This window comes from Chionomys nivalis, chromosome 10, assembly GCF_950005125.1.
Source record: "Chionomys nivalis chromosome 10, mChiNiv1.1, whole genome shotgun sequence".
Classification (NCBI taxonomy): Eukaryota; Metazoa; Chordata; class Mammalia; order Rodentia; family Cricetidae; genus Chionomys; species Chionomys nivalis.
In genome coordinates, this window is record NC_080095.1 from 38,655,959 (window position 1) to 38,678,099 (window position 22,141).

The 22,141-nt window shown below is 43.1% G+C and overlaps 1 protein-coding gene across 7 annotated transcripts in view; it reads right to left on the minus strand.

The window, feature by feature from the left end:
• Gpatch2l (G-patch domain containing 2 like) overlaps positions 1–19,887 on the minus strand; it is a 57,606-nt gene extending 37,719 nt beyond the window's left edge. For all 7 annotated transcript variants that reach the window (XM_057782579.1, XM_057782576.1, XM_057782577.1 and 4 more), the window contains exons 1-3: positions 19,823–19,887; positions 17,141–17,812; positions 3,067–3,131 (exon numbers count right to left, since the gene is read on the minus strand). In XM_057782579.1, the coding sequence (XP_057638562.1) occupies positions 3,067–3,131; positions 17,141–17,802 (727 nt within the window). In that variant the 5' untranslated portion in view covers positions 17,803–17,812; positions 19,823–19,887. The remainder of the gene's footprint in view (positions 1–3,066; positions 3,132–17,140; positions 17,813–19,822) is intronic.
• Between the last annotated feature and the right edge of the window lie 2,254 nt (positions 19,888–22,141).

The following is a 22,141-nucleotide window of genomic DNA, read 5'->3' on the forward strand; positions in this document are numbered from 1 at the left end:
GAATTTATGCCTGAAGGAAGGGGAGAGGGGGAAAAATGTATAGCTCAATTTTAAAAAATTATGCCCACACTTTGTTTTGGTTGCTATCTCTTTGATAGGACAGAAAATCATTTTGAACTAGAAATCCAAGCTACCAGGAAAAAACTAACCAGAGAAACAAACAATAAAGCTCTCTAAGACTTTTCAAAAAGGCCACATTGCTCATTAATGGTAAGGTCCCAACTAACCCATATATCAAACCTCTTGGTTTGAACTTCCAATTACCTACCATAACAACAGCTCAGTTTCTACTAGAGTGTACTCCTGCCAACAAGACAGGAATAAAGAGGCATCTTCATGTCTGCTACCTCATCCCCTTTCCAAACCACAAGAATAAAGTAAACGATTACAACAGCATCTAAGGTTCATGAGGCCTTCAACCTCCAACATATGTATATGTATACACACAAACACACACACACACACACCAGGTTCCACATGCCAAACACATGAAGCCACTAACACAGAGAATAATAACGACTCTTAAAATTAATCAATTAATTAAAAAATTAATTAAAATTAATGTGGAAATCCCAAGGTGGTCAATGGACCCTACATTCTGCAAATAATAGCTATTACCACCAAGTACCAAAGGAGATGCTCTTTGTTATATACTGGTGTCTCTCTGCAAACAGTTGACTTGGAAACAGGGGTTCTCAAACTCCAGCAAGCATCAGAAGTACCAGAGGGGCTTGTGAAAACCAGGATGTTGGGGAAGTGAGGAGATGACAAAAGATGGGAAGGAAGATACACATCAGGTGACATCCAGACTGCTGGGCCCTATCTACCAAAGTTTCTGATCTGAACCAAATACTAGTAAGTTCCCTCGTGAAGCTGAGCAGGTCTGGGGAGCACAATCTGAGAACAATGTGCCTCACCAGGCAGAGACACAGGTGGACTCAGGACAGGCACTGGTAAACATGGCCAGTTTCTACGCACTATGACATGCTCGTTCCATTCCCATCAAGAAGCATTCCGCAGGACATGACTGCAACAGATAAACTCATTAGATTATGTTTTCCGACAATGAATTAATGCAGTATGGGAATTCACTCATGTTCCAATAGTAAATTTTTAAAAAAAGGACTTGTAGCTGGGCATGGTGCCACACTCCTTTAATCCCAGCACTCATAAGGCAGAAGCAGGAATATCTTTTGCGAGTTTGAGGACAGCCTGGTTTACATAGTTAGTTCCAAGACAGCCAGGACTATACAGAGAGATCAAGCCTAAAAACCAAATAGATAGATAGAAATATGGATGGATGGATGGATGGATGGATGGATGGATGGATGGATGGATGGATGGATGGGTGGGTGGGTGGGTGGGTGGGTGGGTGGGTGGGTGGGTGGGTGGATGGATGGATGGATGGATGGATGGATGGATGGAATGAGTAAATGGATGGATGGATGGATGGATGGATGGATGGATGGATGGATGGATGGATGGATGGATGGGAGAGAGAGGAAGGAGAGAGGGAGGGAGGGAGGAAGGGAGGGAGGGGGGACTGGCTGAGGTAGAAGAGGTTTTGTGAGACTGTCAGATAAAATCCTGCCATCTTGCTTCTCTCTGCCACCCTCTCCTAGAGGCAGCCTTGGCTGTTGATCCCCGGATAAACCTTTTTGTCTACGCAGAGTAGTCTAGTTTGGGGGCTTCACTGCACCCTCTCTTACACTTACCTAGGTTTATCAACTTAATTGGGGCTCTTGTATTCCAGGCAATGTATAAGGGGCCATGGTTAGAAATAATTCCTGGGGCTAAGAATATGGCTCAGTTTTAGGATGACTTACTGTGATCAGTACCTAGGTTCGGTTCCAAGCACCTACATGGCAGCTCACAACCATCCACTATTCTAGTTCCAGGGGATCTTAAGAGTTTTCTGACGCATTCAGGATCACGAGCCCTCATGGTGCACATACATACGCTCAGACACACACATACGCAAAACATAAAAAATATTTAAGAATATTAATCCCCAGCTGTGGAATGCTTCAATGGAAAGCACATAACACAATAGGTGATTTTAAAAAAAAGAGGCTGGAGAGATGCTTATTAGTTTGGAGCACTTGATGCTCTTGCAGAGGACCTGGGGTCAGTTGCCAATACCCACATGGGGACACATGACCATCCATAACACCAGTTTCCAGGATTCAATGCCTTTCTTCTGACCTAAGAGATTACCAGGCATACATGTGGTACACATTACATACATGCAGGCAAAAACACTCATTTACTAAAATTTAAAAACATCTAAAACAAACAAAATCAAAAGGCAACACACACACACACAGGTAAAGGCTATCAGTCAGGGTACCTTCAGGAAAAAAAATATGCACATTTAAGTGGGATACTTGGTGACTTTTTAAGACACTTATTAAATATTCTTCCAGGACACTACAGGGTTATCCATATGACTCTATCATAGTCTTCAGGCATTCAAACTTAAATAAGGCAAAAGTTATTCCTCAGTAAAAAGAACATACCAACCCTTCCCATAAGAATTATGTATGAGAATAGTACTGGTTAAAAGTAAGAGAAACTTTCACAAGTTCCAGCCTTAAGAATCACTTCAGGGCCTGTAAAAACTACAGACTCCAGGGACCAACTCCAAACCCATCTGACTTCGAGCAGCTCAGGAAATCTGAACTGTCCACAGTTCCCGGTCTCACACACCATCAATAAGTCACTCCACAGTTACTGAACAGTCACTCACAGTCACTCAGTGAATCAATCACTGAGACAAAGTCCCAAAGCTGGAACCAAGATTACTGTGCCAGAACTGGGGAAAAAGCTCAGAGTTAAGAATGTGTACTGCTCTTCCGAAGGACCAGAGTTTGGTTTCCAATACCCATATCAGACAGCTCACAACCTGTAACTCCAGCTCTAAGGGGATCTGGCACCCTCTTCTGGGCTCCATGGGTGACTGCGCTTACTTGCACATACCCACATTCAGACACACATGTATACACATAATTTAAATTAAAAAACACTAAGTCTTTAAAAACACTTCTAAAGTTTTACCAAGATTACCTTGCTGTCCTTCATCATTGGTGAAGAGCCCTGTGTCGCTGCTGCTGCATACACTGCTAGTTTCACTAGGAAAAAAAACACAAGAGAACTCAGCTATTCCAGTCAAAAACCATTTTCAAATGGAAACATCCCAATCGTCTCTCTAACTTCACTTCAGCCCATTCGTCAATCTGGTATGTAAATTTCACATAGAAGACACAGGTAAAGTTTACTCATTTCCCCTCCAAAGGTAAGAGAAGAATGCTAAAACTCTCGCATATTAAACTAGTTTCAATACACTTAGAGTTACTGTTATAAAAGGTCATAGGAAGCAGCATCAATAGCTTATTCTCCTTTTCTTTCTTCTTCTGGTATGACCTATGAGGTATGTAGATGAGTGCAGAAGCCCTCAAATGGTTTCTACAGTTTAAAGTGGCTGGGGAAAAAAAAAAAAAACTCCAAAAATGAGTATATTCTGACATTTAGAAATTATACAAAATTCAAATTTCAATGTATATAAATAAAGTTTTACTGGAATGCAGCCATGCTCATTCATTTATGTATCACCTGGGGCTTACTGTCTGCAAACGTAAGCAGTTGCACCAGAGAATGGAGAGCCTACAAAGTCCTCAGATACTGCCTGTGTGGCTCATTAAAGAAAAAGCATGTGGATCCCTGTACTATGAGTTCTACCCTAAGGTAAGTATGTTCCCATTGTTTTAATGTCAAAAAAAATTAAGAGGTGTTTTATCATAAGGTCTATCAAGATTCTATTAATTCAAGTCACCAGCAACACTACAACATACAATGCTTCTATGATTATTTTTACATGGAATCTATTTTATCCTTATATTCTAAATTAAAAGGGCAGGCTCTAAAAATATCTGTTGATCAAAAAATATGATAAACATTTTCTCCTACTGTGTCAACAGCATTTTAAGAGAATATTCTTGAAAAAACTTGGACTGAACTTATCTAAGAGTTTCCCATATGCAGTTTGTAATGACAATGATGTCATAAAAACATCATCAGGACTCTAAAACTATGACCAAGGGAGGTATGTATATTCTTGATTTAAAACATTTTGTCTATAGAACAGTTATTCCATGAAACTATCATTATTCTACCAATGTGGAAACCAGTATATTATGACAGCATTTTCTAATTCTGTGTATTCTCTCAAGAGTAATTTGCGTTATGAAACAGTAAGTACATGTTAAAAAAGAAAACAAAACGTTGTTAGCTGGGTGGTGGCAGCAGCATGTCTCTTTAATCCCAGCACTCGGGGAGCAGAGGCAGGCAGATTTCAGTGAGTTTGAGGCCAGCCGGGCTACACAGAGAAACCCTGTCTTGAAAAACCAAATAGAAAAGAAAGAAATTATTTCCTAAAGATTTATTTTATTTATCATGTGTACAATGTTCTGCTTGCCTGCATATATGACTGCAAACCAGAAGAGGGCACCAGATCTTATTACAGATGGTTGTGAGCAACCGTATGGTTGCTGGGAAATGAACTTGGGTCCTTTAGAAGAAGAAGACAGTGTTCTTAACTACTCAGCTATCTCTCCAGGACTCAAAAAGAAAACTGCTAGTACAATTTGCTAAGAAGGAAAAAAAAGTGGGAGCTGCAAAGCATGCTTGCACACAAGAACAAGAATGAAGTCTTTGCTAGAGAGGCAGCTATGTCCCTTCTGAACGAGGGCCAAAGGTGTCCAGTCCTGCAGCTCTTCTCACTCATTTCTTGATCAGAGATTGTTTTTTTAAAAATTAAGATTTATTTTATCTTATGTATATGAATGTTGTGCCTGCATGTATGTGCCTGAAACCCTCAGAGATTAGCAGAGTGTGTCAGATTCTCTGGAACCGCAGTTACAGATGGTTGTTAAGTCACCCTGTGGGCGTTGGGAACCAAACTCTGGTCCTCTTGCAAGACAAAGTGTTCTTAACTGTTGAGCCATCTCTCCATCTCTGAGATTATGACTCCTAACAAATCAAGACTGTAAGATTTCTGAATAATTTAATCAACTATAAAATGTTAAATTAACACTCATTGGAAACTAACTCATAAGAGGCTAGAGATGTAGCTGAATAGGGAGAAAGCTTGTCTAGCATACATAAAACCCTGGGTTCAATCCCCAGCCCTGCACAGACCAGGTGAAGGAATGTACATGCACAATCTCAGCACTTGGAAGTGCAGGGAGGAGGACCAGAAATTCAAAGTCATCCTCTTAGATAGCTGAGTTCAAAACACCCTATCTGAAACAAACAAAAAAACAGTAAGAAACAAGGGGTGAGGGAGGGAAGGCACTGGTAGGCAGACAGACCAACAGGTAGGCAGGCTGCCCAGCTGATAGCTTTTGTTTTGTTTTGTTTTTGAGACAGGGTCTCTCTACACAGCCCTGTCCTGAACTCGCTCTATAGACCAGGCTGTCATGGAACTCAAAGAGATCCTCCTGCCTCTGCCTCCCTAGTGCTGGGTTAAAGACGTTCACCACCACGCCTGACTATGGCTGATACCTTTCAGTAAAAACAATTTTCTTTTAGCACCTTTGTAGACAAGCTCAAGAATGCAAGATGTTAGGCTCCTGCATATTCTTTCCCACTGCCAAGCCCTCAAATGTTTTTCTAACTTTGTCAGGAGCCTTCTGACTGGACAAGGAAAAAAAAGCTGTTTCTCTTTCCTGCTCAGAGAAACTGATCACACCTCTGTAGCATCCATCTCATGTGTGGTCCTCTGAAGCTCAATAGGAAGACAGAATCTAGTCTCTGAATCTTCAGATAAAAAGGAAAATTAGCCTACAAAGAGCAGATAATGCAATGCCAACCGATTAAAGAGACAGCAGCTCGAGCAGCCTCTGTGCCTCCTGGTTTTTGCTGTCCTCCCCTCTCTCATGGGCTTATGAGATCCAAACCTACCAATGTACACACAAACTCTTCCTAGACTCGCTCTAAAATAATGGAGAGAACTACATTACTTTGCACAAAAATCCCTCAATCCAATCCTAAAGTAGGAAAACAAAAAAGTTTCTAACAGGAAAGTAAAAGACTCTCCCCCCATTAGCCCAGTTGTATGTTTACCAGACCCTGCTGGTACCTGCACCAAGCCTAGCAAGAATCATCTCAATGGCAATTTAAATGATGTACTTGATAAATCCTCAGGGTCAAAATAATAGGAGAGGAATATAAAGAATTAGGAGAGCGCTTTCCAAAAGACAAATATGTTTCATTTAATAAGGGACAGTCTACGTCTAGAGTTTAGCCTTACAACACTAGGAAAAGCATCCCCTTTTAACAGCGGGAAAATGTCAAAAAAGAGTCGCGGGGGTGGGGGTGGGGGTAAAAAGAAATTGGTGGAATCTAAGAACAACTTGGAGAAGGTGAGTTCTCTGGTTCACTTATTTGCGTATGTGTGTGCATACACTTATATGGTGGTCAGGAGGACAACTTCTGGGAGTTGCTTCTTGTCTTCCACCATGTGGGACCCAGAGATTGAATTCAGGTTGTCAACCTTGGTAGCAAGCACCCCTCCCCACTGAACCATCTAGCTGGCCGTATGGGTTGTCTCCTTTCACTCTGTGTGATCCAGGGATAGAACTCAGATCATAGGCTTAGCAACAAGCACTTTCACCCACTGAACGGTCTAACTGACCCCATACTTCTCTACAATGCTTTCCACTTAAAAAACATTTCCATATTTCACTGAGCAGCATGATCACCATTTTAAATGAGACACAAAATTAGAGCCTGGCGTTTGGACCACCAGCTGTATTATCTAATTACTACAGCATTATTGGAAAAGCAACTGAAGCACAACCAAACGAAATAACACAAGTGTAGAGAAAGCCAGCGGAGCCAGCGCCTCCCACCTATTAGAATGAAAGGAAGGTGGTTGGTGCACACACATCACTTACAAGTAGCACTTTGCTTTATCACACATCATCCAACACACACACCCAAGCTTCCCACCGGAACTTCTTTGTAATTAGAGGCTCTCTCAGTGGAGCAGATGATTAGGCACATATTCACATCCACATAAGCATGGATCACAGGAATGAGCCCCATAAACTGCCCCCACACTTCGTCTACTATAACCATCTCAGGTCATCACTTAACAGTCCAGCATTATATCCTCAGAAGTGACTCAATGGCTTCTGTCTCTAAAGTGTTCTCTCCAAATTCCAAAAATGAATTGTATGTACTTTTACAAGACTAAAGGTTATAATTATAAGTGAGTCTAAAGTCTCAGTTTTAAAACTATGGTATCTTTATTTTATAGGAAAAATCAATTGTTTGTTTTTTTTATTTTCTCAATTTGAAATCCATGCTTATTAGAGAAAGCTGAGCCAATGAAGTGAAAACCCAATTTCAGTAGAGAAACATCTTCAGCAGTCATTCTCAACTAGAGACAATTTAGCATCCCTCTCAGGGTCATTTAGCAACGCCTCCAATTTTCTCCCTCCTATACCGGGGACAGAAGCCTGGGCCTCACCACTAAATGTACATACACCACTGCAGTCCTTGGAAGCATTTTTCATAATAATGGCATCTGAGTGGAGAGAGAGAAGTACACTGGTGCTTGCTGACCAGACAGCCTAACTGAACACCAGTGTCAGTGACAGACCAAAGGCTAAGGAGGGCAACGATAAAGGAAGATACCAATGTCGTCCTCTGGGCTCCACACCCAGCTGTGCACATCTGAGTGCACACATTCACACAATACACCACACACACACACACACACACACACTTGAACTATAAAGTTATCATGCAGGTTTGTTGTCCCCATTTATTAGGCAAGAAGCTTAAGACATTATCTCTTACATATAATTTTTATAATTTTAAAACTAAACAGAAATTTATGGCTCTTATGAGTATTACAATAACAAAAGCTTTTAGGTTAATTTTTCAAATTTCACAATAATGTATTTAACAAAAACTTTAAAAATATTTTAGAATCCAGGAGAAGAAAGTAAAGTGTCACTTCTACATGCACTGACCCAAGACACCCCTACTTTTCCCCTCTATTTCTTGCCAAGCTTCTGGGTAGAGGTGGAGACTATGCAACTACAGGTCATCATGAGCCTGAATCCATCTAGATGGTATCACAAATGCAGCCAGCAACCTAGCCAGTTCACGTGAAAGGGACTAGGAAATTGTGTAGTTTGCTGGGTACACTAGGCTGGTGGCTGAGCTCAGAGAAGCCCACCCATCCTTTTAAAACATTGTCTACCTATTTGTAGCATTAACAGCAATTCACCTTTAGTTGGGTAAGGGTTCATTTTTAAGGGACCTACATTTCTGAAACTTCCTTTTTAAACAAATCTTACTTTTTATGTGTATGAGTGTTTTGCCTGTATGTATGTCTGTGTATGATGCATATGCTGGTGTATGTAGAGGCCAGTAGTGGGTGTCAGATGTTCCTGGTATTGGAGTTACAGGTGGTTGTGAGCTAGCATGTTGGTGCTGGGAATCAAACCTGGGTCCTCTCAAAGAGCAGCAGTGTTTTTAACCAATGAGCCTCTCTCCAGCCCCTATTTCTGAAGCCTTTTGTTGCCTTTCCACATAAAATTTATCTTTTCTATATGTAAGAAGAAAATAAAGCTTTTCTCCTCTAAATTTTGCCAGCAAAAACAGCCCCTCACATTTATCACTGGGGATGAATGCAATGGTATTTTCATCCCTTTTAGGATCTGTCTTCATACCTGGCCCATCCAGACTGCCAATGCAGAACTTAAAACGCACTGCCAGGACATGTATGGGGAGAGAATTGTTTTCTTTAGTTATCAATTTTAAACTCAGGTTTAATTTTTTTTTCCATTCAGTAATTTTTTTCCCCCATCAGTTGTATCTCTTAAGCCCTTCTTTGCCAATGTCTTGGTTCTTCACTGGGAGAGTACATGCACTGACTGGGCTGATTTCTTACCCTCCAGACCTGATGTTCTCTCTCACCATTATCTCCTCCATCTGCATTCTGAGAAGACTCCAAAGTTTTCCATATCATCAATTCTGTCCTTCAGTTTGTAATTACAATTATACCTTAAATTTCCTTGTATGTTTTTCTCCCAAATACTGGTTGTCTGAATACTCACCTTCCAATTCTGTTTCCTACTTCAAAATGATTCTATTTGTATCCTGCTGAATACTTCCTAAAATATTCTTCTAATTGTCACTGCAGTCTTCAAAGGTTTGTTCCTCCCCTGAACTTTGAGAACAATGTTCCCCTTTCTTTTTTTTTTAAAATATTTATTTATTTATTTATTATGTATACAATAGTCTGTCTGTGTATATGCCTGCAGGCCAGAAGAGGGCACCAGACCTCATTACAGATGGTTATGAGCCACCATGTGGTTGCTGGGAATTGAACTCAGGACCTTTGGAAGAGCAGGCAATGCTCTTAACCTCTGAGCCATCTCTCCAGCCCAATGTTCCCCTTTCTATCATTCTACAGAATGTGTTCAAAAGCCTCTTTTTCTTTTAGTGAACATGTCCCAAATTATTTGTAATATTTCTCCTTTAAATAAATGAAACTGGACAGAATTTAATTCAATTCCTCTGACTTCATGTTTTAGCATGCTTTTAGTCATAAATCACTGTATAAAATTCCACATTTCATTATGATATCTTTATAATTGTATACCACATACCGAGCTCCTAATCATCCCTCCCAGAGGCTTTTCCTCCCATGCTGGGCCCCTGCCCTTTCCTCTTCCCAAATGGCTGCCCCACAGCTTTCAAGTCCTTTTGTTTGTTTCTTTGTTTTGTTTTGGTTTGTTTGTTTGTTGAGACAGGGTTTCTCTGTAGCTTTGGAGCCTGTCCTGAAACTAGCTCCTGTAGACCAGGCTGGTCTTGAACTCACAGAGATCCGCCTGCCTCCCCGAGTGCTGGGATTAAAGGCGTGTACCACCGCCACCTGGCTCAAGTCCTTTTTTAAAATGTCTAGATTACATATAAGAGAGAATACATATGATATTTGTTTTTCTGAGCCTAGCTGACTTCATTCAGCATGATCTCTGGTACCAGTCATTTTCCTGCAATGATATGATTTCATTATTCTTAATAGCTAAATAATATTCCATTGTGTCTGCAAACAGTATTTTCTTTACAGCTAGGCTGAGTCTGCAACTTGACTACTGTGAAAAGTGTCACAACAAACATGGGCATAAAGTATCTCTGTCCTGGGCTGGCATGAATTCCTTCAGGTAGATAAGCAGGAATAGCATAGCTGTTCATTAATTTTCTTAGAAGCCTCCATACTGATTTCCATTGTGTCTGCATTAATTTACATTCCAAGACAGTATAAGTGTCCCCCAACCCCTGACTGAGGTAAAAACTGAGTGAATGTCAATGTAGTTTTGATTTGCATTTGCCTGATGGCTAAGGATAATGAACATTTTTTCATTTATTGAGAGTTTGTACTTCTTTTGAGAACTGTCTGCTCAAACAATATGCCCATTGACTGCCGGGATTATTTGTTTTGGTGTTTACTTTTCTGAGTTCTCTGTAGACTCTGGGTACTACTGGGAAGAACAGCTAGCAGATCTCCCCCATCCTGGAGGCTCTCTTTATTCTGATAATCACTGCTTTTGCTGTGCAGATTTTTAATTTCATGTCATCTTATTTGTCAAATTGGGGATTATTTCCAGTTATCCAAGGTCACTGGTTACTATCTGTCCAAGAAAATATACATATACGCCCTCAGGCCCATTCTCCTTTGCCAGACCCACCCCTCACCAATAGGCACAAGGAGGCCTTGACATAATTCCCAGGGCTACTGGGTTTTCAACTCACACAGGTCTCCTAGACTGACACTGGATCACCTCCCTACCCTCACTACCTGACTCTTACCCCAACCCACACCAGCAATTTGTAACAAACTGAGGCATATGAAACACGATAGTCTAGAATGCATTACAAAGAGGAACTTTCTCCTTTTCTGGCCATGCAATACTAAACTGTATGCTTGAAGGCTCAACTTCCCCTGACTGCCTCCTACACACAAACACCAAACCCACTAAGAGAACCAGACTTCCCAATCGACTGAAAACTGAAAGATATAGGTTGGAAGTGAAGGAGGAAGTTATTAACACACCACCTGAGATGTTCTGGCCATATTTGCATTTCTGAACCCAGGGTTGCCTGGGGAGAATGCACACAAGGTCTTGCATTTTGGGGGCAGACGAGATTACATTTCACAATATACCAGCCTGCAGCAGAGGAAACCTGGCTGATAAGTCAACTCTCAAATCCTGGTTTCAGGTAATGTGAGTGTGCAAATGTTTCATTTTTTCTTGTTATTTTCAGCTTCTATTACATTTGCTTGATGACTGATGGTGGGGTATGAGTGTCACAGTGCATGTATGGATGTCAGAGGACAACTTGTGGGGAACTGGTTCTTTCCTTCCACCACATGAGTCCTGGAGATCCAACTCACGTTCTCAGGCTTGATGGCAAGCAGCTTCACACACTGAGGCTTCTCACTAGTACAAATGTCTGATTTTTCCTAAGTATTCCAGTAGGTAGTTGAAGTTGTTTATTAGATGCCTTTTAAAATACAAATTCACTGCCGGGCGGTGGTGGCACACGCCTTTAATCCCAGCACTTGGGAGGCAGAAGCAGGCGGATCTCTGTGAGTTCGAGACCAGCCTGGTCTACAGAGCTAGTTCCAGGACAGGCTCTAAAGCTACAGAGAAACCCTGTCTCGAAAAACCAAAAAAAGAAAAAAAAAAAATACAAATTCACAGAATTCCAAACAGCAGGCAGACTAAGAAGCACAGGCTCTTAAAGAAGTGCTCCAGCTTATTTCTCTCAGCTTTGGGATAATGGTAATGGACATCAAGCCCATGCTGGAAGCCCTAATTGTTGCAGAAACCTAGAACTCGGGACTCAGTGAAATGATCCACTTCATTTTCATTTTCTGCTCTTTAATATTATATATTTACTGTTTAGATCTGTATTTTCTAGCAAAGCTCTTTTTGGAAGGCTCTAAGAGACAGACCTTCAAATACAGTCATATCACGTGTGCCTCCCTAAGTGTCTTGGGACTGTTTCTGAGGACGCAATATCAGAACAGACTAAGTCTATATAGCAGTTTGTGCTAGTCCTCCAGGTCCTTTCAGTGAACGCTGTCAATAGCTGCAAAGGTAAGTATTTACTTGGTCGGCATCTCTGTTTACAGAAAAGAAAAACAGAACTTCCAACACTACATATATTCTTTCCACTGCCCCAGTAACCCCTGATTAATGACCCCCACTTGCAAAGGAGACTACTTACCTTAACCATGAAATAATGAATGCTATTGATCCAACAAGCTACTGCTATAGAATGTTATTGATCACCCAATCTTTGGTTAAAATGATCCTCATTTAGCAATTTCACTGTCACAAACACCTGGAGGAAAGCACACTCATAATTAAAGAGTTTGGGGCAGTTCAAGGGAGAGGTGATGGACAGAGATCTCAGCTTCCTCCCATTTATTCTCGCTTCTGAGCTATTGTTTGTGTCAGAAAGGATATTGATTTTCTATAAAAATAAGAAAACAAGAGGCACCAAGGGGCTGCAGAAGGTCAGCTTGGGCTGGGGAAGGAGGGGACAGGTCTAGCACTCCATCTGTCACTTGCCTTCCAAGAAAAGGGACTATTTTCTTTCTGTGAGACTGGCCTCTAATCCATCACCTGAGGAAGGCTCTTGATGAGACCGATCTGCTCATAAGAGAACTACACTGTATGTAAGAGCTACATATACACTGCACTGCCCGAGAGCAGAGAGCACAGAGCACCAGCTAAGCTCATCACTTAGGGACAAGTGATATTCGAAAATCTGAACGAAGTAATGATATTTGAAGGAACTAATTTTACAAGATTTGTAAAATCTCACAGTATTTACTCCCATAAATACACAGAAGACATTACAGTAATAACTTGATCTTTACAAAGCATGAATAAAGTTATTATGTAACACCCATTTCTAAACCCTCACAATTCTTGGCTGGAACACAACTGAAGAACAGAACCGAGAAAGAAAAACAGAAAGAAACAGCAGCAAGGTTTTAAAGTGTTAGCAATTTTTAGTTGCTAGCAATAAGCAACTTTAAGTAAACTAGAAATAAAGCCAATTAACATACACGTTACCAAATCCAAAGCACTTAATACATGGTTTCTTAAAACACTACCCACAGACTAGGCTAAGGTTAATAATCAACTTCTTATCTCAGTAATTTTACAAGGTGGATCAAGGTTAGTAAGTTTACAGGGCTGATTGTGAGAACCCTCAACATGACTGACAGGAAGTAAAGTTCAACACTTTGATCTCTATGTGACTGAAAAATGGCACAGCCGGGCAGCTTCATTAAATAACAGCCACAGGGATTCTTGAAAGGACTTCTTTTAAAGCAGAAGGTAGAATAATTTTGACATAATCAACTTGCCAACAAGGAGTAATACACAAATCATAACTATTTTCTATTTGCAGTCTAATGTTAGCCCTGCTTATAAAATGGGGCTTGGGTGAGGCTCAGTTTCAGAGTACCCGCCCACCATGTACAAAGCTCTGAGTTCAACCCCCAACACTAAAGTGAAACAAATTAGAAGCCACAAGCCTGTAATTCTAACATTTAGGAAGCTGAGGCAGGAAGACTGCAAGATGCAAGTCATCCTGAGGTAAAGACCCTATCTTAAATAATATAGTAATAATGAGTAAAAATAAGTAATAATTAAGAGCAGCTTGAAAATTGAAAACTTTTATTCTACTTCAATGATGAGGAAAGTTTGGACATATTCTGATGCCAGAAAATAAGAAGCACCTGTCTCTCGACAGAATGTGTTTAGGGGAAAAAATACAAGGGCATTTCTATTTGTAACTACAGATAAATGGAGACAAGTCAAGAAGTGATTTACATTCCTTTAAAAATTTGATTCTCTTTATTCATTTTTAAAAACAGAGTATCGTATAGCCCAGGCTGGTCTTGAACTCATTAAGTAGCTGAGACTGGTCTTGAACTCCTGGTCTTCCTGTCTCTACTTCCCAAATACTGGGACTAAAGAATGCGCAACCATGCCTTATAATTCAATTACACATTTCAAAGACTTTTTCTCTATGTGTGTCCATTACTATTACCATAAACCCACCACCTAGTTTCCCTGTACTTTAAAAGAAATTTGGAAATATAAATGAATAAATGAAGGTGGAATTATTTAGTTTGGCTGGAATCAGGGAGAGAAATCTCCTAGGGTTTCCACACCCTCCTGTAACAGCGTCACCTTGCTAACTTAACAGTGAGGTAAGTTGAGGTATCACAGACTGTGAGATACCTTCCTGTAAGACAAGTACCTCTTCTGGTCACTACTAGGATTTCAGCCTCTCCCTGCTCCAGCATGGGATTCCTGGGAAAAGTTTAAACTTTTGGGTCCATTGTTTCAATAATCTTAACAGTGGGCAGTGAGAGCACAAGGGAGCCTTTTAAGGTGTGTGAGTGTGTGTGTCCAGAAAAGAGTATTGGATCTCCTTAGAGCTGGAATTACAGGTACGTAACCCAATGTGGGTGCTAAGAACTGATCTCAAGGCTTTTTGACAAGTACTCTTAACTACTGAGCCCTTTATCTAGCCTCCAAGAGGGTCTCCTTTTAGAAGCCCCCCTCCAGTCACTGTTCACATAGGATCAATGTCACATTGCCACTTCACCCACTATTTCTTCAGTGATAACAACTTTGGCATCCCTATCTCTGCAAGGGTCTGAAGTCCTGGCCGGGGGGAAAGCCCAGGGGGAGAGTCAGGTCTCTCCAGTGTGAAAAGAAGAATTTCATGAGAACCCCTGTTGACTTCAGTTTCTCCTGGTTCTCGGATTAGAACCTAGAGCCTGACAGCCTGGGATAGGAAGAGACAGAAGACAGACGCATCACTGCTGGACCACAGGCCCAGGCCCTGTGCTGGGAGCTGTGCTTAGAGAAGACAGTTGACAGTCTCTAGCACACACAGTATCTTCAAGTTTAACAAGAAATTCCGGGGAAGAAAAAGACACAAGCAACAATCTAAAGGGCCATCTTAAGTCTGCATTCTCAGTTCTAAGAGTCTAAGATGTCAATGCCTGATCTTACAGTACCTTGAATGCAGAAACAGGTTTCAGAATCATAAAAGGCTACATGTTGGCTAAGCAATTCTTGTTTGATTAAAAATAGTATGAGTATGAGGGAAGAATACCTTTATAATCCAAAAACTACATGTAAATTAGATAAGCAGGACTCAGAATCAAACTTAGAAGAAAATTACAAGAGTCAAATTGTAAACCTACCTCAAAACAGCTGAACACACTGGCAAAATAGAGTTAGTAAGAAAAAGTTTCAAAGTTAAATTAAAAGGCATTTAGAAAAGGAGGAAGCACACAGACCTCCATGGCTTGTATTGTTACCAACACAGCCTTGCGTTGGTGGACCTAAGCTTTATTTCTGCCTTTGAGGGTGGGAACTTCAGAAGAACAAGGTCATAAAAAAGGTTATTTGTGCTACACTGTAAAACATAACAGGTAGCCAAACCTGGTGAAATATGAGCTTGGAAATCAGTTTGACTCTGTCTGAGCACTAGGTGACCCTGGCAAATTACTCAAATTCTAAACCTAGTTTTCTCTTCTAAAAATACAATTGAGGTTCTACCATAATTGTAAGGAATAAATAAAACTATTCAGCAGACACGCAGTACAGTGCCTACCATACAGAGTATTTAACAAACCCGCAGTGCTCACCCACCTAACGGCCACCTCTGACAGCATCCAAGTGGACACAGGAAGAAGGGTAGCAACACGGCAGAGCTGCTAAACATCCTGCAGTGTGTCACAAAGAACTGCCCCAGACACCAAAGGCATCCTCACGGAGAGGTCACATTTTAACTCTAGTAATAATATTCAGGTATCAGGCTGCCAAGTATTCATGTTTGCAGGGTGATCTGACATGGAGAGAAGTGAGTTACCAAAACTACACTGACATTTTAAACATGCAACCACCAGAGTACTTTATCATGTGATACAAGATTAAAAGGACTCACGGTGTTATACACACACTATATATGCACACAGCTTAAATGTCTGCCATCGGGAAACACTCAAGGACTGATCAAGATAGCTCAGTGAGTAGGTTAATGCACCTGTTGGCAAGGCTGATGACCTGAGTTTGATTAGACAGATACATACACAAACTCACTCGGTCACTCACCCACCCACTCAGAGACAGGCACTAAAGAAGTTCATGAGATGGCTCAGTGGGTAAAGTGCTCTCTGAGTAAGCATGTCTATAATCTTACTGTGAGAGCTGAGACAGGTGGATTCCCAGGGCTTGCTGACCACCCAGTCAAGCCACTTGGCGAGCTCTGGGTTAGTGACAATTTCCACAAATAAGGTGAAAAGTAAGAGGAAAACATAACCATTCACTTTGGGCCTCCACAGGCACAAGAACACATGTACACAAACAGACACACAAACTAAGAATTGCATGCAATACAGTCAAACTATAACTAGCAGAAAACAGAATTACAGCCCCAAAGTATAGAAAGTCATGATTCTCATTCTCTCTCTCTCTCTTTTGAGATAGGGATTCTCTTAACAGTCCTGAAACTTACTTTGTAGGCCTGGAATTCACAGAGATCCATCTGCCTTTGCCTCCTGAGTGCCGGGATTAACGGTGTGGGCCGATTCTTAAAGAGCAAACCTAGCTTGCATCTGTTTACAAACTGCCTAGACCTGGCACCCCGTGCTTTCTCTGTCATAGCTGTCAACACCAGCCCTCACTGATACTTTGATTCTAAATAGCAGCAGCTTTGTATGAACTGAATGGTATAAAAAACAGCAAATTATTTTTTAAGACAAATTCCTAGTTTAAAATACATGTTTGAAATTATTTTTAGGCTTAAACTGTTTGTTACACACAGCCTTCTTGACATAGAGAAACAGATTTGCGAATGGCACTTTGCAAACCAGCTGACTCCAGGCAGCCAGCCTACAAAGGCAACACTAGCATGGCCTGCTTAGAAGAGAGTGGAACTCATTGCAGGCCTGGGATTGCACTCCAGGGAGAATTCACCAGGGAGACCTTTGCTTTAGGAGGGGCGATCTCACCATTCTGACATGTTCTCGTCAGAGCCCTGCTTCGCTTCCTCCGCTTCACACTCCATCCTTTCTTTCCTTCCTGTTCTGCTTAGGAAAGTCCTGTTTTCTGCAGCCTCACACAGCCCATGCCCTGATGAGGTCCAGGGAGTGTTCTCCTTCCAGCGGGACAAACGCTGCTTCTTGGCAGACTTGAACCTGCAGCCTCTCTCGTAGCTCCAATCTGATACTTTCAGCTTCTGCTGAAGGCTGGCGGCCACCTCTGACGTCACTCTCTTCACCTTCCGCCGGCGCCTGAGTGGCCGGCAAGGCGCATTTTCTGTAAAGGAGTCAGATTCATGCCAAGAATGTGGCTTACTCCTAACGATGGCACTGAGAGCTGGGTGCCGTTTGCTCACCACTGTGTCATCAGAGTCACTAAAATTGGTGAGCGGAGCCACTTCTCGGCAGTCCTTGGTGGCTTCATCCAGACTTGACTCCGAGGCTTCACTGAAGCAGCAGGCATGCTCTGCCAGGTGAGAAAAGTCAGACCTGCGCTTCCGGCCTCTGCGCTTCCGAAGCTGCCGTCTCTGCTGCCTGGGGCTCAGGGCCATCTCCTCCCACAGCTCACCAAGCTTACTTTGCTCAGATGTCTGCTCCAAGGCTGAGGCTAAGTCATGTACCAGCTCATCCATGAGGCCACATCTGCCAGAAAAAAGAAGAAGAAAAGCTTGAAGAGCCTGGTGTTTTCCAGTAATTTTATAAAGCACATAATGGCACTGTGGCTCCCTGCCAGGCTATGGGAAATAGACTTCTTTCATCCACTGCAATCACCACTGTTTCCAACATCCATGCACCAGAAAGCCACAAACATGAGGCGTCTGGCCCTCGTCACATACCTGAAATCGACATATTCAATGGCTCACCAGATGATAACTGGGACATTAACAAAAACAAACAAAGCTGCTTCTTTCCTCCAATTAAATGTGTGCCTTGATTGCCTGAACACGAGAAAGTGTCTCACCAGAGAGGGGCAGCTCATCACACAACTTCAACACTATGGTAGGGAGAGCTAAGGGAGCATTGGACAGAATCAGTCACAATGGAAGGCCAGGCAGTGGTCTGGGATACCCGCAAAAGATGCTTGCGGGAGGGAAGGGACAAAGACCTGAGTGGCGGCTATCAGGAAGGCTTTGCAGGGTTCATAAAGAATCTGTGGTTACCCACATAGGTACTCAGAAAGAGGCGGGAAAAAGAAAGCCTACGTCTGATACTACCATGGTACCAACTGCCACCTGGAAGTTACCAGATACAGAACACCATAGAATATGGCACTGATTTTTTATTATGATTATTATTTTAGCATAGTACTTAAGACTACTCATCCCGGTCACCCCAATTATGCGCCTTAGAGCCAATCACACTAAAGAAGGACAGGAATGAAACTAAAACGGGTATGCAGGGTGACGTCTCTAAGACTTCTGGCCAGCAGAAGCAACACTTTCAAGGCATGAGTGGTAGAGGCAATTTTCAAATTTTCATTTTCAAAAGGAACGTCTAATACCATCTGTACAACACCTAAATTTTGTATACTAAAACAGCTCTTTCTCCCCAGCTCTTGTTAAGCCCAGAGTACATCTCGGCCATAATCAGAGTTTAAAGCTGAGCTCAGACCAAATATCCCTTCATGCGATTTACATTTTGCAAAGGACTTTCTAAAAACGGTTCCCACGGGGTCCCTATGTCAACAAATTCAGAGGCAGGGAAAGTTTCCCGGTTTATGGGTCACGTCTGCAAGAGCAATGGGGCCACCTAGCTCCAAAAACTATCACCCAAACACACTTCCTCAAGTGTCAAAAGCCTTGCACATAAGAAGACCATTTCCGTTCAGCAATCGGTAGTAGCTTAAAACGCTAGGAATGGGATTTGGAAAACAAGTGTCCCTAAACCCAAAGTAGAGAAACACGAGGAACAGCAGCAAATCTAAGTCTCTAACAAAGAACTACGGCTTTGAAACTCAGGCAGAACTGCACAAACTTTAACGTGGGACAAGTGTACTAAAGGAAGTGTCCTCAGATGCTGGCGCAGAAGTCTTGCGTCTCACGGGGGACAGAGAAAAGCGAGCCCTGGCACACCTCCAGGCTTACTTTCAGGAGCCTATCCTGAAACACCCTGGTCTGAGTCACTCGGGACGCTGGTGGGCCACAAGCAGCCAAGACCAGCTTAGTCTCCCATCAGTGACGGGAGGAGGGGAGGCAAGAGGCAACTTCTCATTTGGACTCACCCAAGACAGGGGGTCAGCTGTCTAGGGCAGAAACTGTCTCAAATCTGGTCCTAGCGACTGGGTTCCCACAAGCGAAGGGGTGGAGGGGAGGGGGTGTCACGGTACCGCCACCGAGGTGAGAAAAGCCGTGTTTCGGAGGACTCTCCACCATGCCCAGCACGTCCCCAAGAGCCAGGGAGACCCCTGCTCGGGATACCAAGCCTGAGCTTTCGCTGTCGCCCACCAAAGACCCAGCGAGAGCGGAGGGGACTGTAGCCGCGGAGGCGGCCCGACCCTCAGCGCCCAGGCTGAGAAGCCGCGTCTAGGGCAGCAAGGCCCCGCCACCCTCGGTCACTCGCCGCAAACCCGCAGTGCCCTGGGCCACCCCGCTGCAACCCGGAGCCCGGAGCCCGCCAGGCGCGGCCCAGCCTCACGGACATCCTTCCCCTCACCGGCTGCCGCAGCCGCTCGCACCCGGCGCCTCCTTCGGGGCTGAAGCTTCTAGTCCGGGTTTCCCTCTCTGACCTCATTTCCGGTCTGGGCCGGTGAGGTGGGGCTGCAACGGTAAGGAGGGGCGGGCTCTAAGAGAGGACACACGCCCTCCCTGCACTTCCGCCCCGCGGAGCGCCCACTTCCGCTCTGCGGTGGGCGGGCCACCGGGAAACTAGGAATTGGGGTAGGAGGGAAAGGAGGACAGAGACCACACATCTCTCTTAGGTTGCTGCTGACATTAAGGCGAAGTAGGTCACCTGCCTTCGCATTGTTACTCAAGACGTATAAAAGCGTACGTGGCTTGAACAAAAAACAAGCCATACTGCATTATCACTCAAAGCATAAAAGAAATACTAATACTCTCATCCTAAGTGAACGAAAAAGTTAGCAAGTAAAGAAAGATAAATTTCCTGTAGAAGACATATGCTCTCTTGACGCAGAACCCCTGTTTCCTCTCTAGCTGTGCATAGCAGCTCCTTTCCAAATAACGCAGTACTGAAAGGAGCCCAAAAGGAAGCAGCTTTATGGCGGGGAGCCTGGCAAGCATTACCCTGGCTAGGATCACAGTTAACATCAACAGTTCTGTTGGTAGCGCATGAGCTTGATGTCTAATGTGAATGACACGTTATGGTGCTTTCCTTCCAAAACCCATAACCCCAGTCTAATCTCTAGAAAGAAAGGAGGGGAGAGGGGGGGGGGGGGGGTGGGAGGGAGGGAGAGAGAGAGGAAACCAGTAAAAGAAAAAGTATCAGCACAGGACCCCAAAGACCAAGTTCTCAGCACCAACGAGATTTTTTTGTCCCAGAAAGACAAAATAAGAGACAAAGACGCCTGGCGGTGGTGGTGCACACCTTTAATCCCAGCACTCGGGAGGCAGAGACAGGTGGATCTCTGTGAGTTGTAGGCCAGCCTGGTCTGCAAGAGCTAGTTCCAGGACAGACTCCAAAGCTACAGCGAAACCCTGTCTTGAAAACACAAAAACAGAGAGACAAAGACAGGAGATAGAGAACAGGGGAGAAGGGGAAGGGAACAAGGGAAAGAGGGCAGATACTGTCTTCTGGATAGTTTTATGTCAACTTGACACAGCCAAAGTCTGTAAGTGGCGGTCTCTGGACTCCATCTTTGGAAGCCCGGTCCCTGAACCCACCAAATCTTGACCCCCTATGAGGAGGGTCAACGCAGCCTGCCAAAAACTTGACCCCTCCCCTGAGTAGGGTCAAAGCAGCTGCCAAAATCTTGACCACTCCCCCAGTGGTCGCATTTGCAGCTTCCCGGTACCCCTTGAGGCCACCCAAGAGTGCAGGAATCCCATTAAACCTGGATGTTCTTTAATTTGGCTTCTTGTGATTTGGCTTGATTGGGAGGTTTGCACTCCTAACAAAGTCATCTGAGAGGGGAAAGCCTCAGCTGATAAAGTGCCTCGGTCAGAACAGGCTGTAGGCAGGTCTGTAGGGCACTTTCTTAACTAGTGATTGATGGGGAAGGGCCCAGCCCATTGTGGGTGGTGTCATCCCTGGGCTGGTGGTCCTGGGTTCTAAAAGAAAGCAGTCTGAGTGAGCCATTCGGAGCAGGCCAGTAAGTAGCACCCTCCACAGCCTCTGCATCAACTCCTGATTCCTGAACTCCACTCCTGTTGAGTTCCTGTCCTGACTTCCTTCAGTAGTTTGCAGTGCTGTAAAAGAGTAAGCCAAATAAATCCTTTCCTCCCCACGCTGCTTTTGGTCATGGTGTTCCATCACAACAATGGAACCCCTAACTAGAACAGTGGGTATGGTGGAAGATGCCTATGATCCCAGAATTTGGAAGGTCAAGGAAGAATTGCCAGTTTGGAGCTAATCTGAACTACATAGCAAGTTCCAACCAGCAGAGCAATACACCTGTGTAAATAGATAGATAGATAGATAGATAGATAGATAGATAGATAGATAGATAGATGTACTATCTAAGATATAAACAAAGGAAAACTGGGTGTGTGTGGTTTATATAAAAATTGTAGACTCTCCATAATTTTTCCACAAACCTAAAATTATCCTGAAATTAAAAGGTATTTAAAATATATTTATAAATTTTGGCTACAAAATTATTCTAAGGAAAAATTAAAATGAACTTTTAAAAATGCTAAATATGTCTATTCATATCTGTAGCATTTGCTGCATAAGAAGGACAATGCTGCTGGCTAGAAATAGAAGTATATTATAAGCCAGGCGGTGGTGGCGCACGCCTTTAATCCCAGCACTTGGGAGGCAGAGGCAGGCGGATCTCTGTGAGTTTGAGACCAG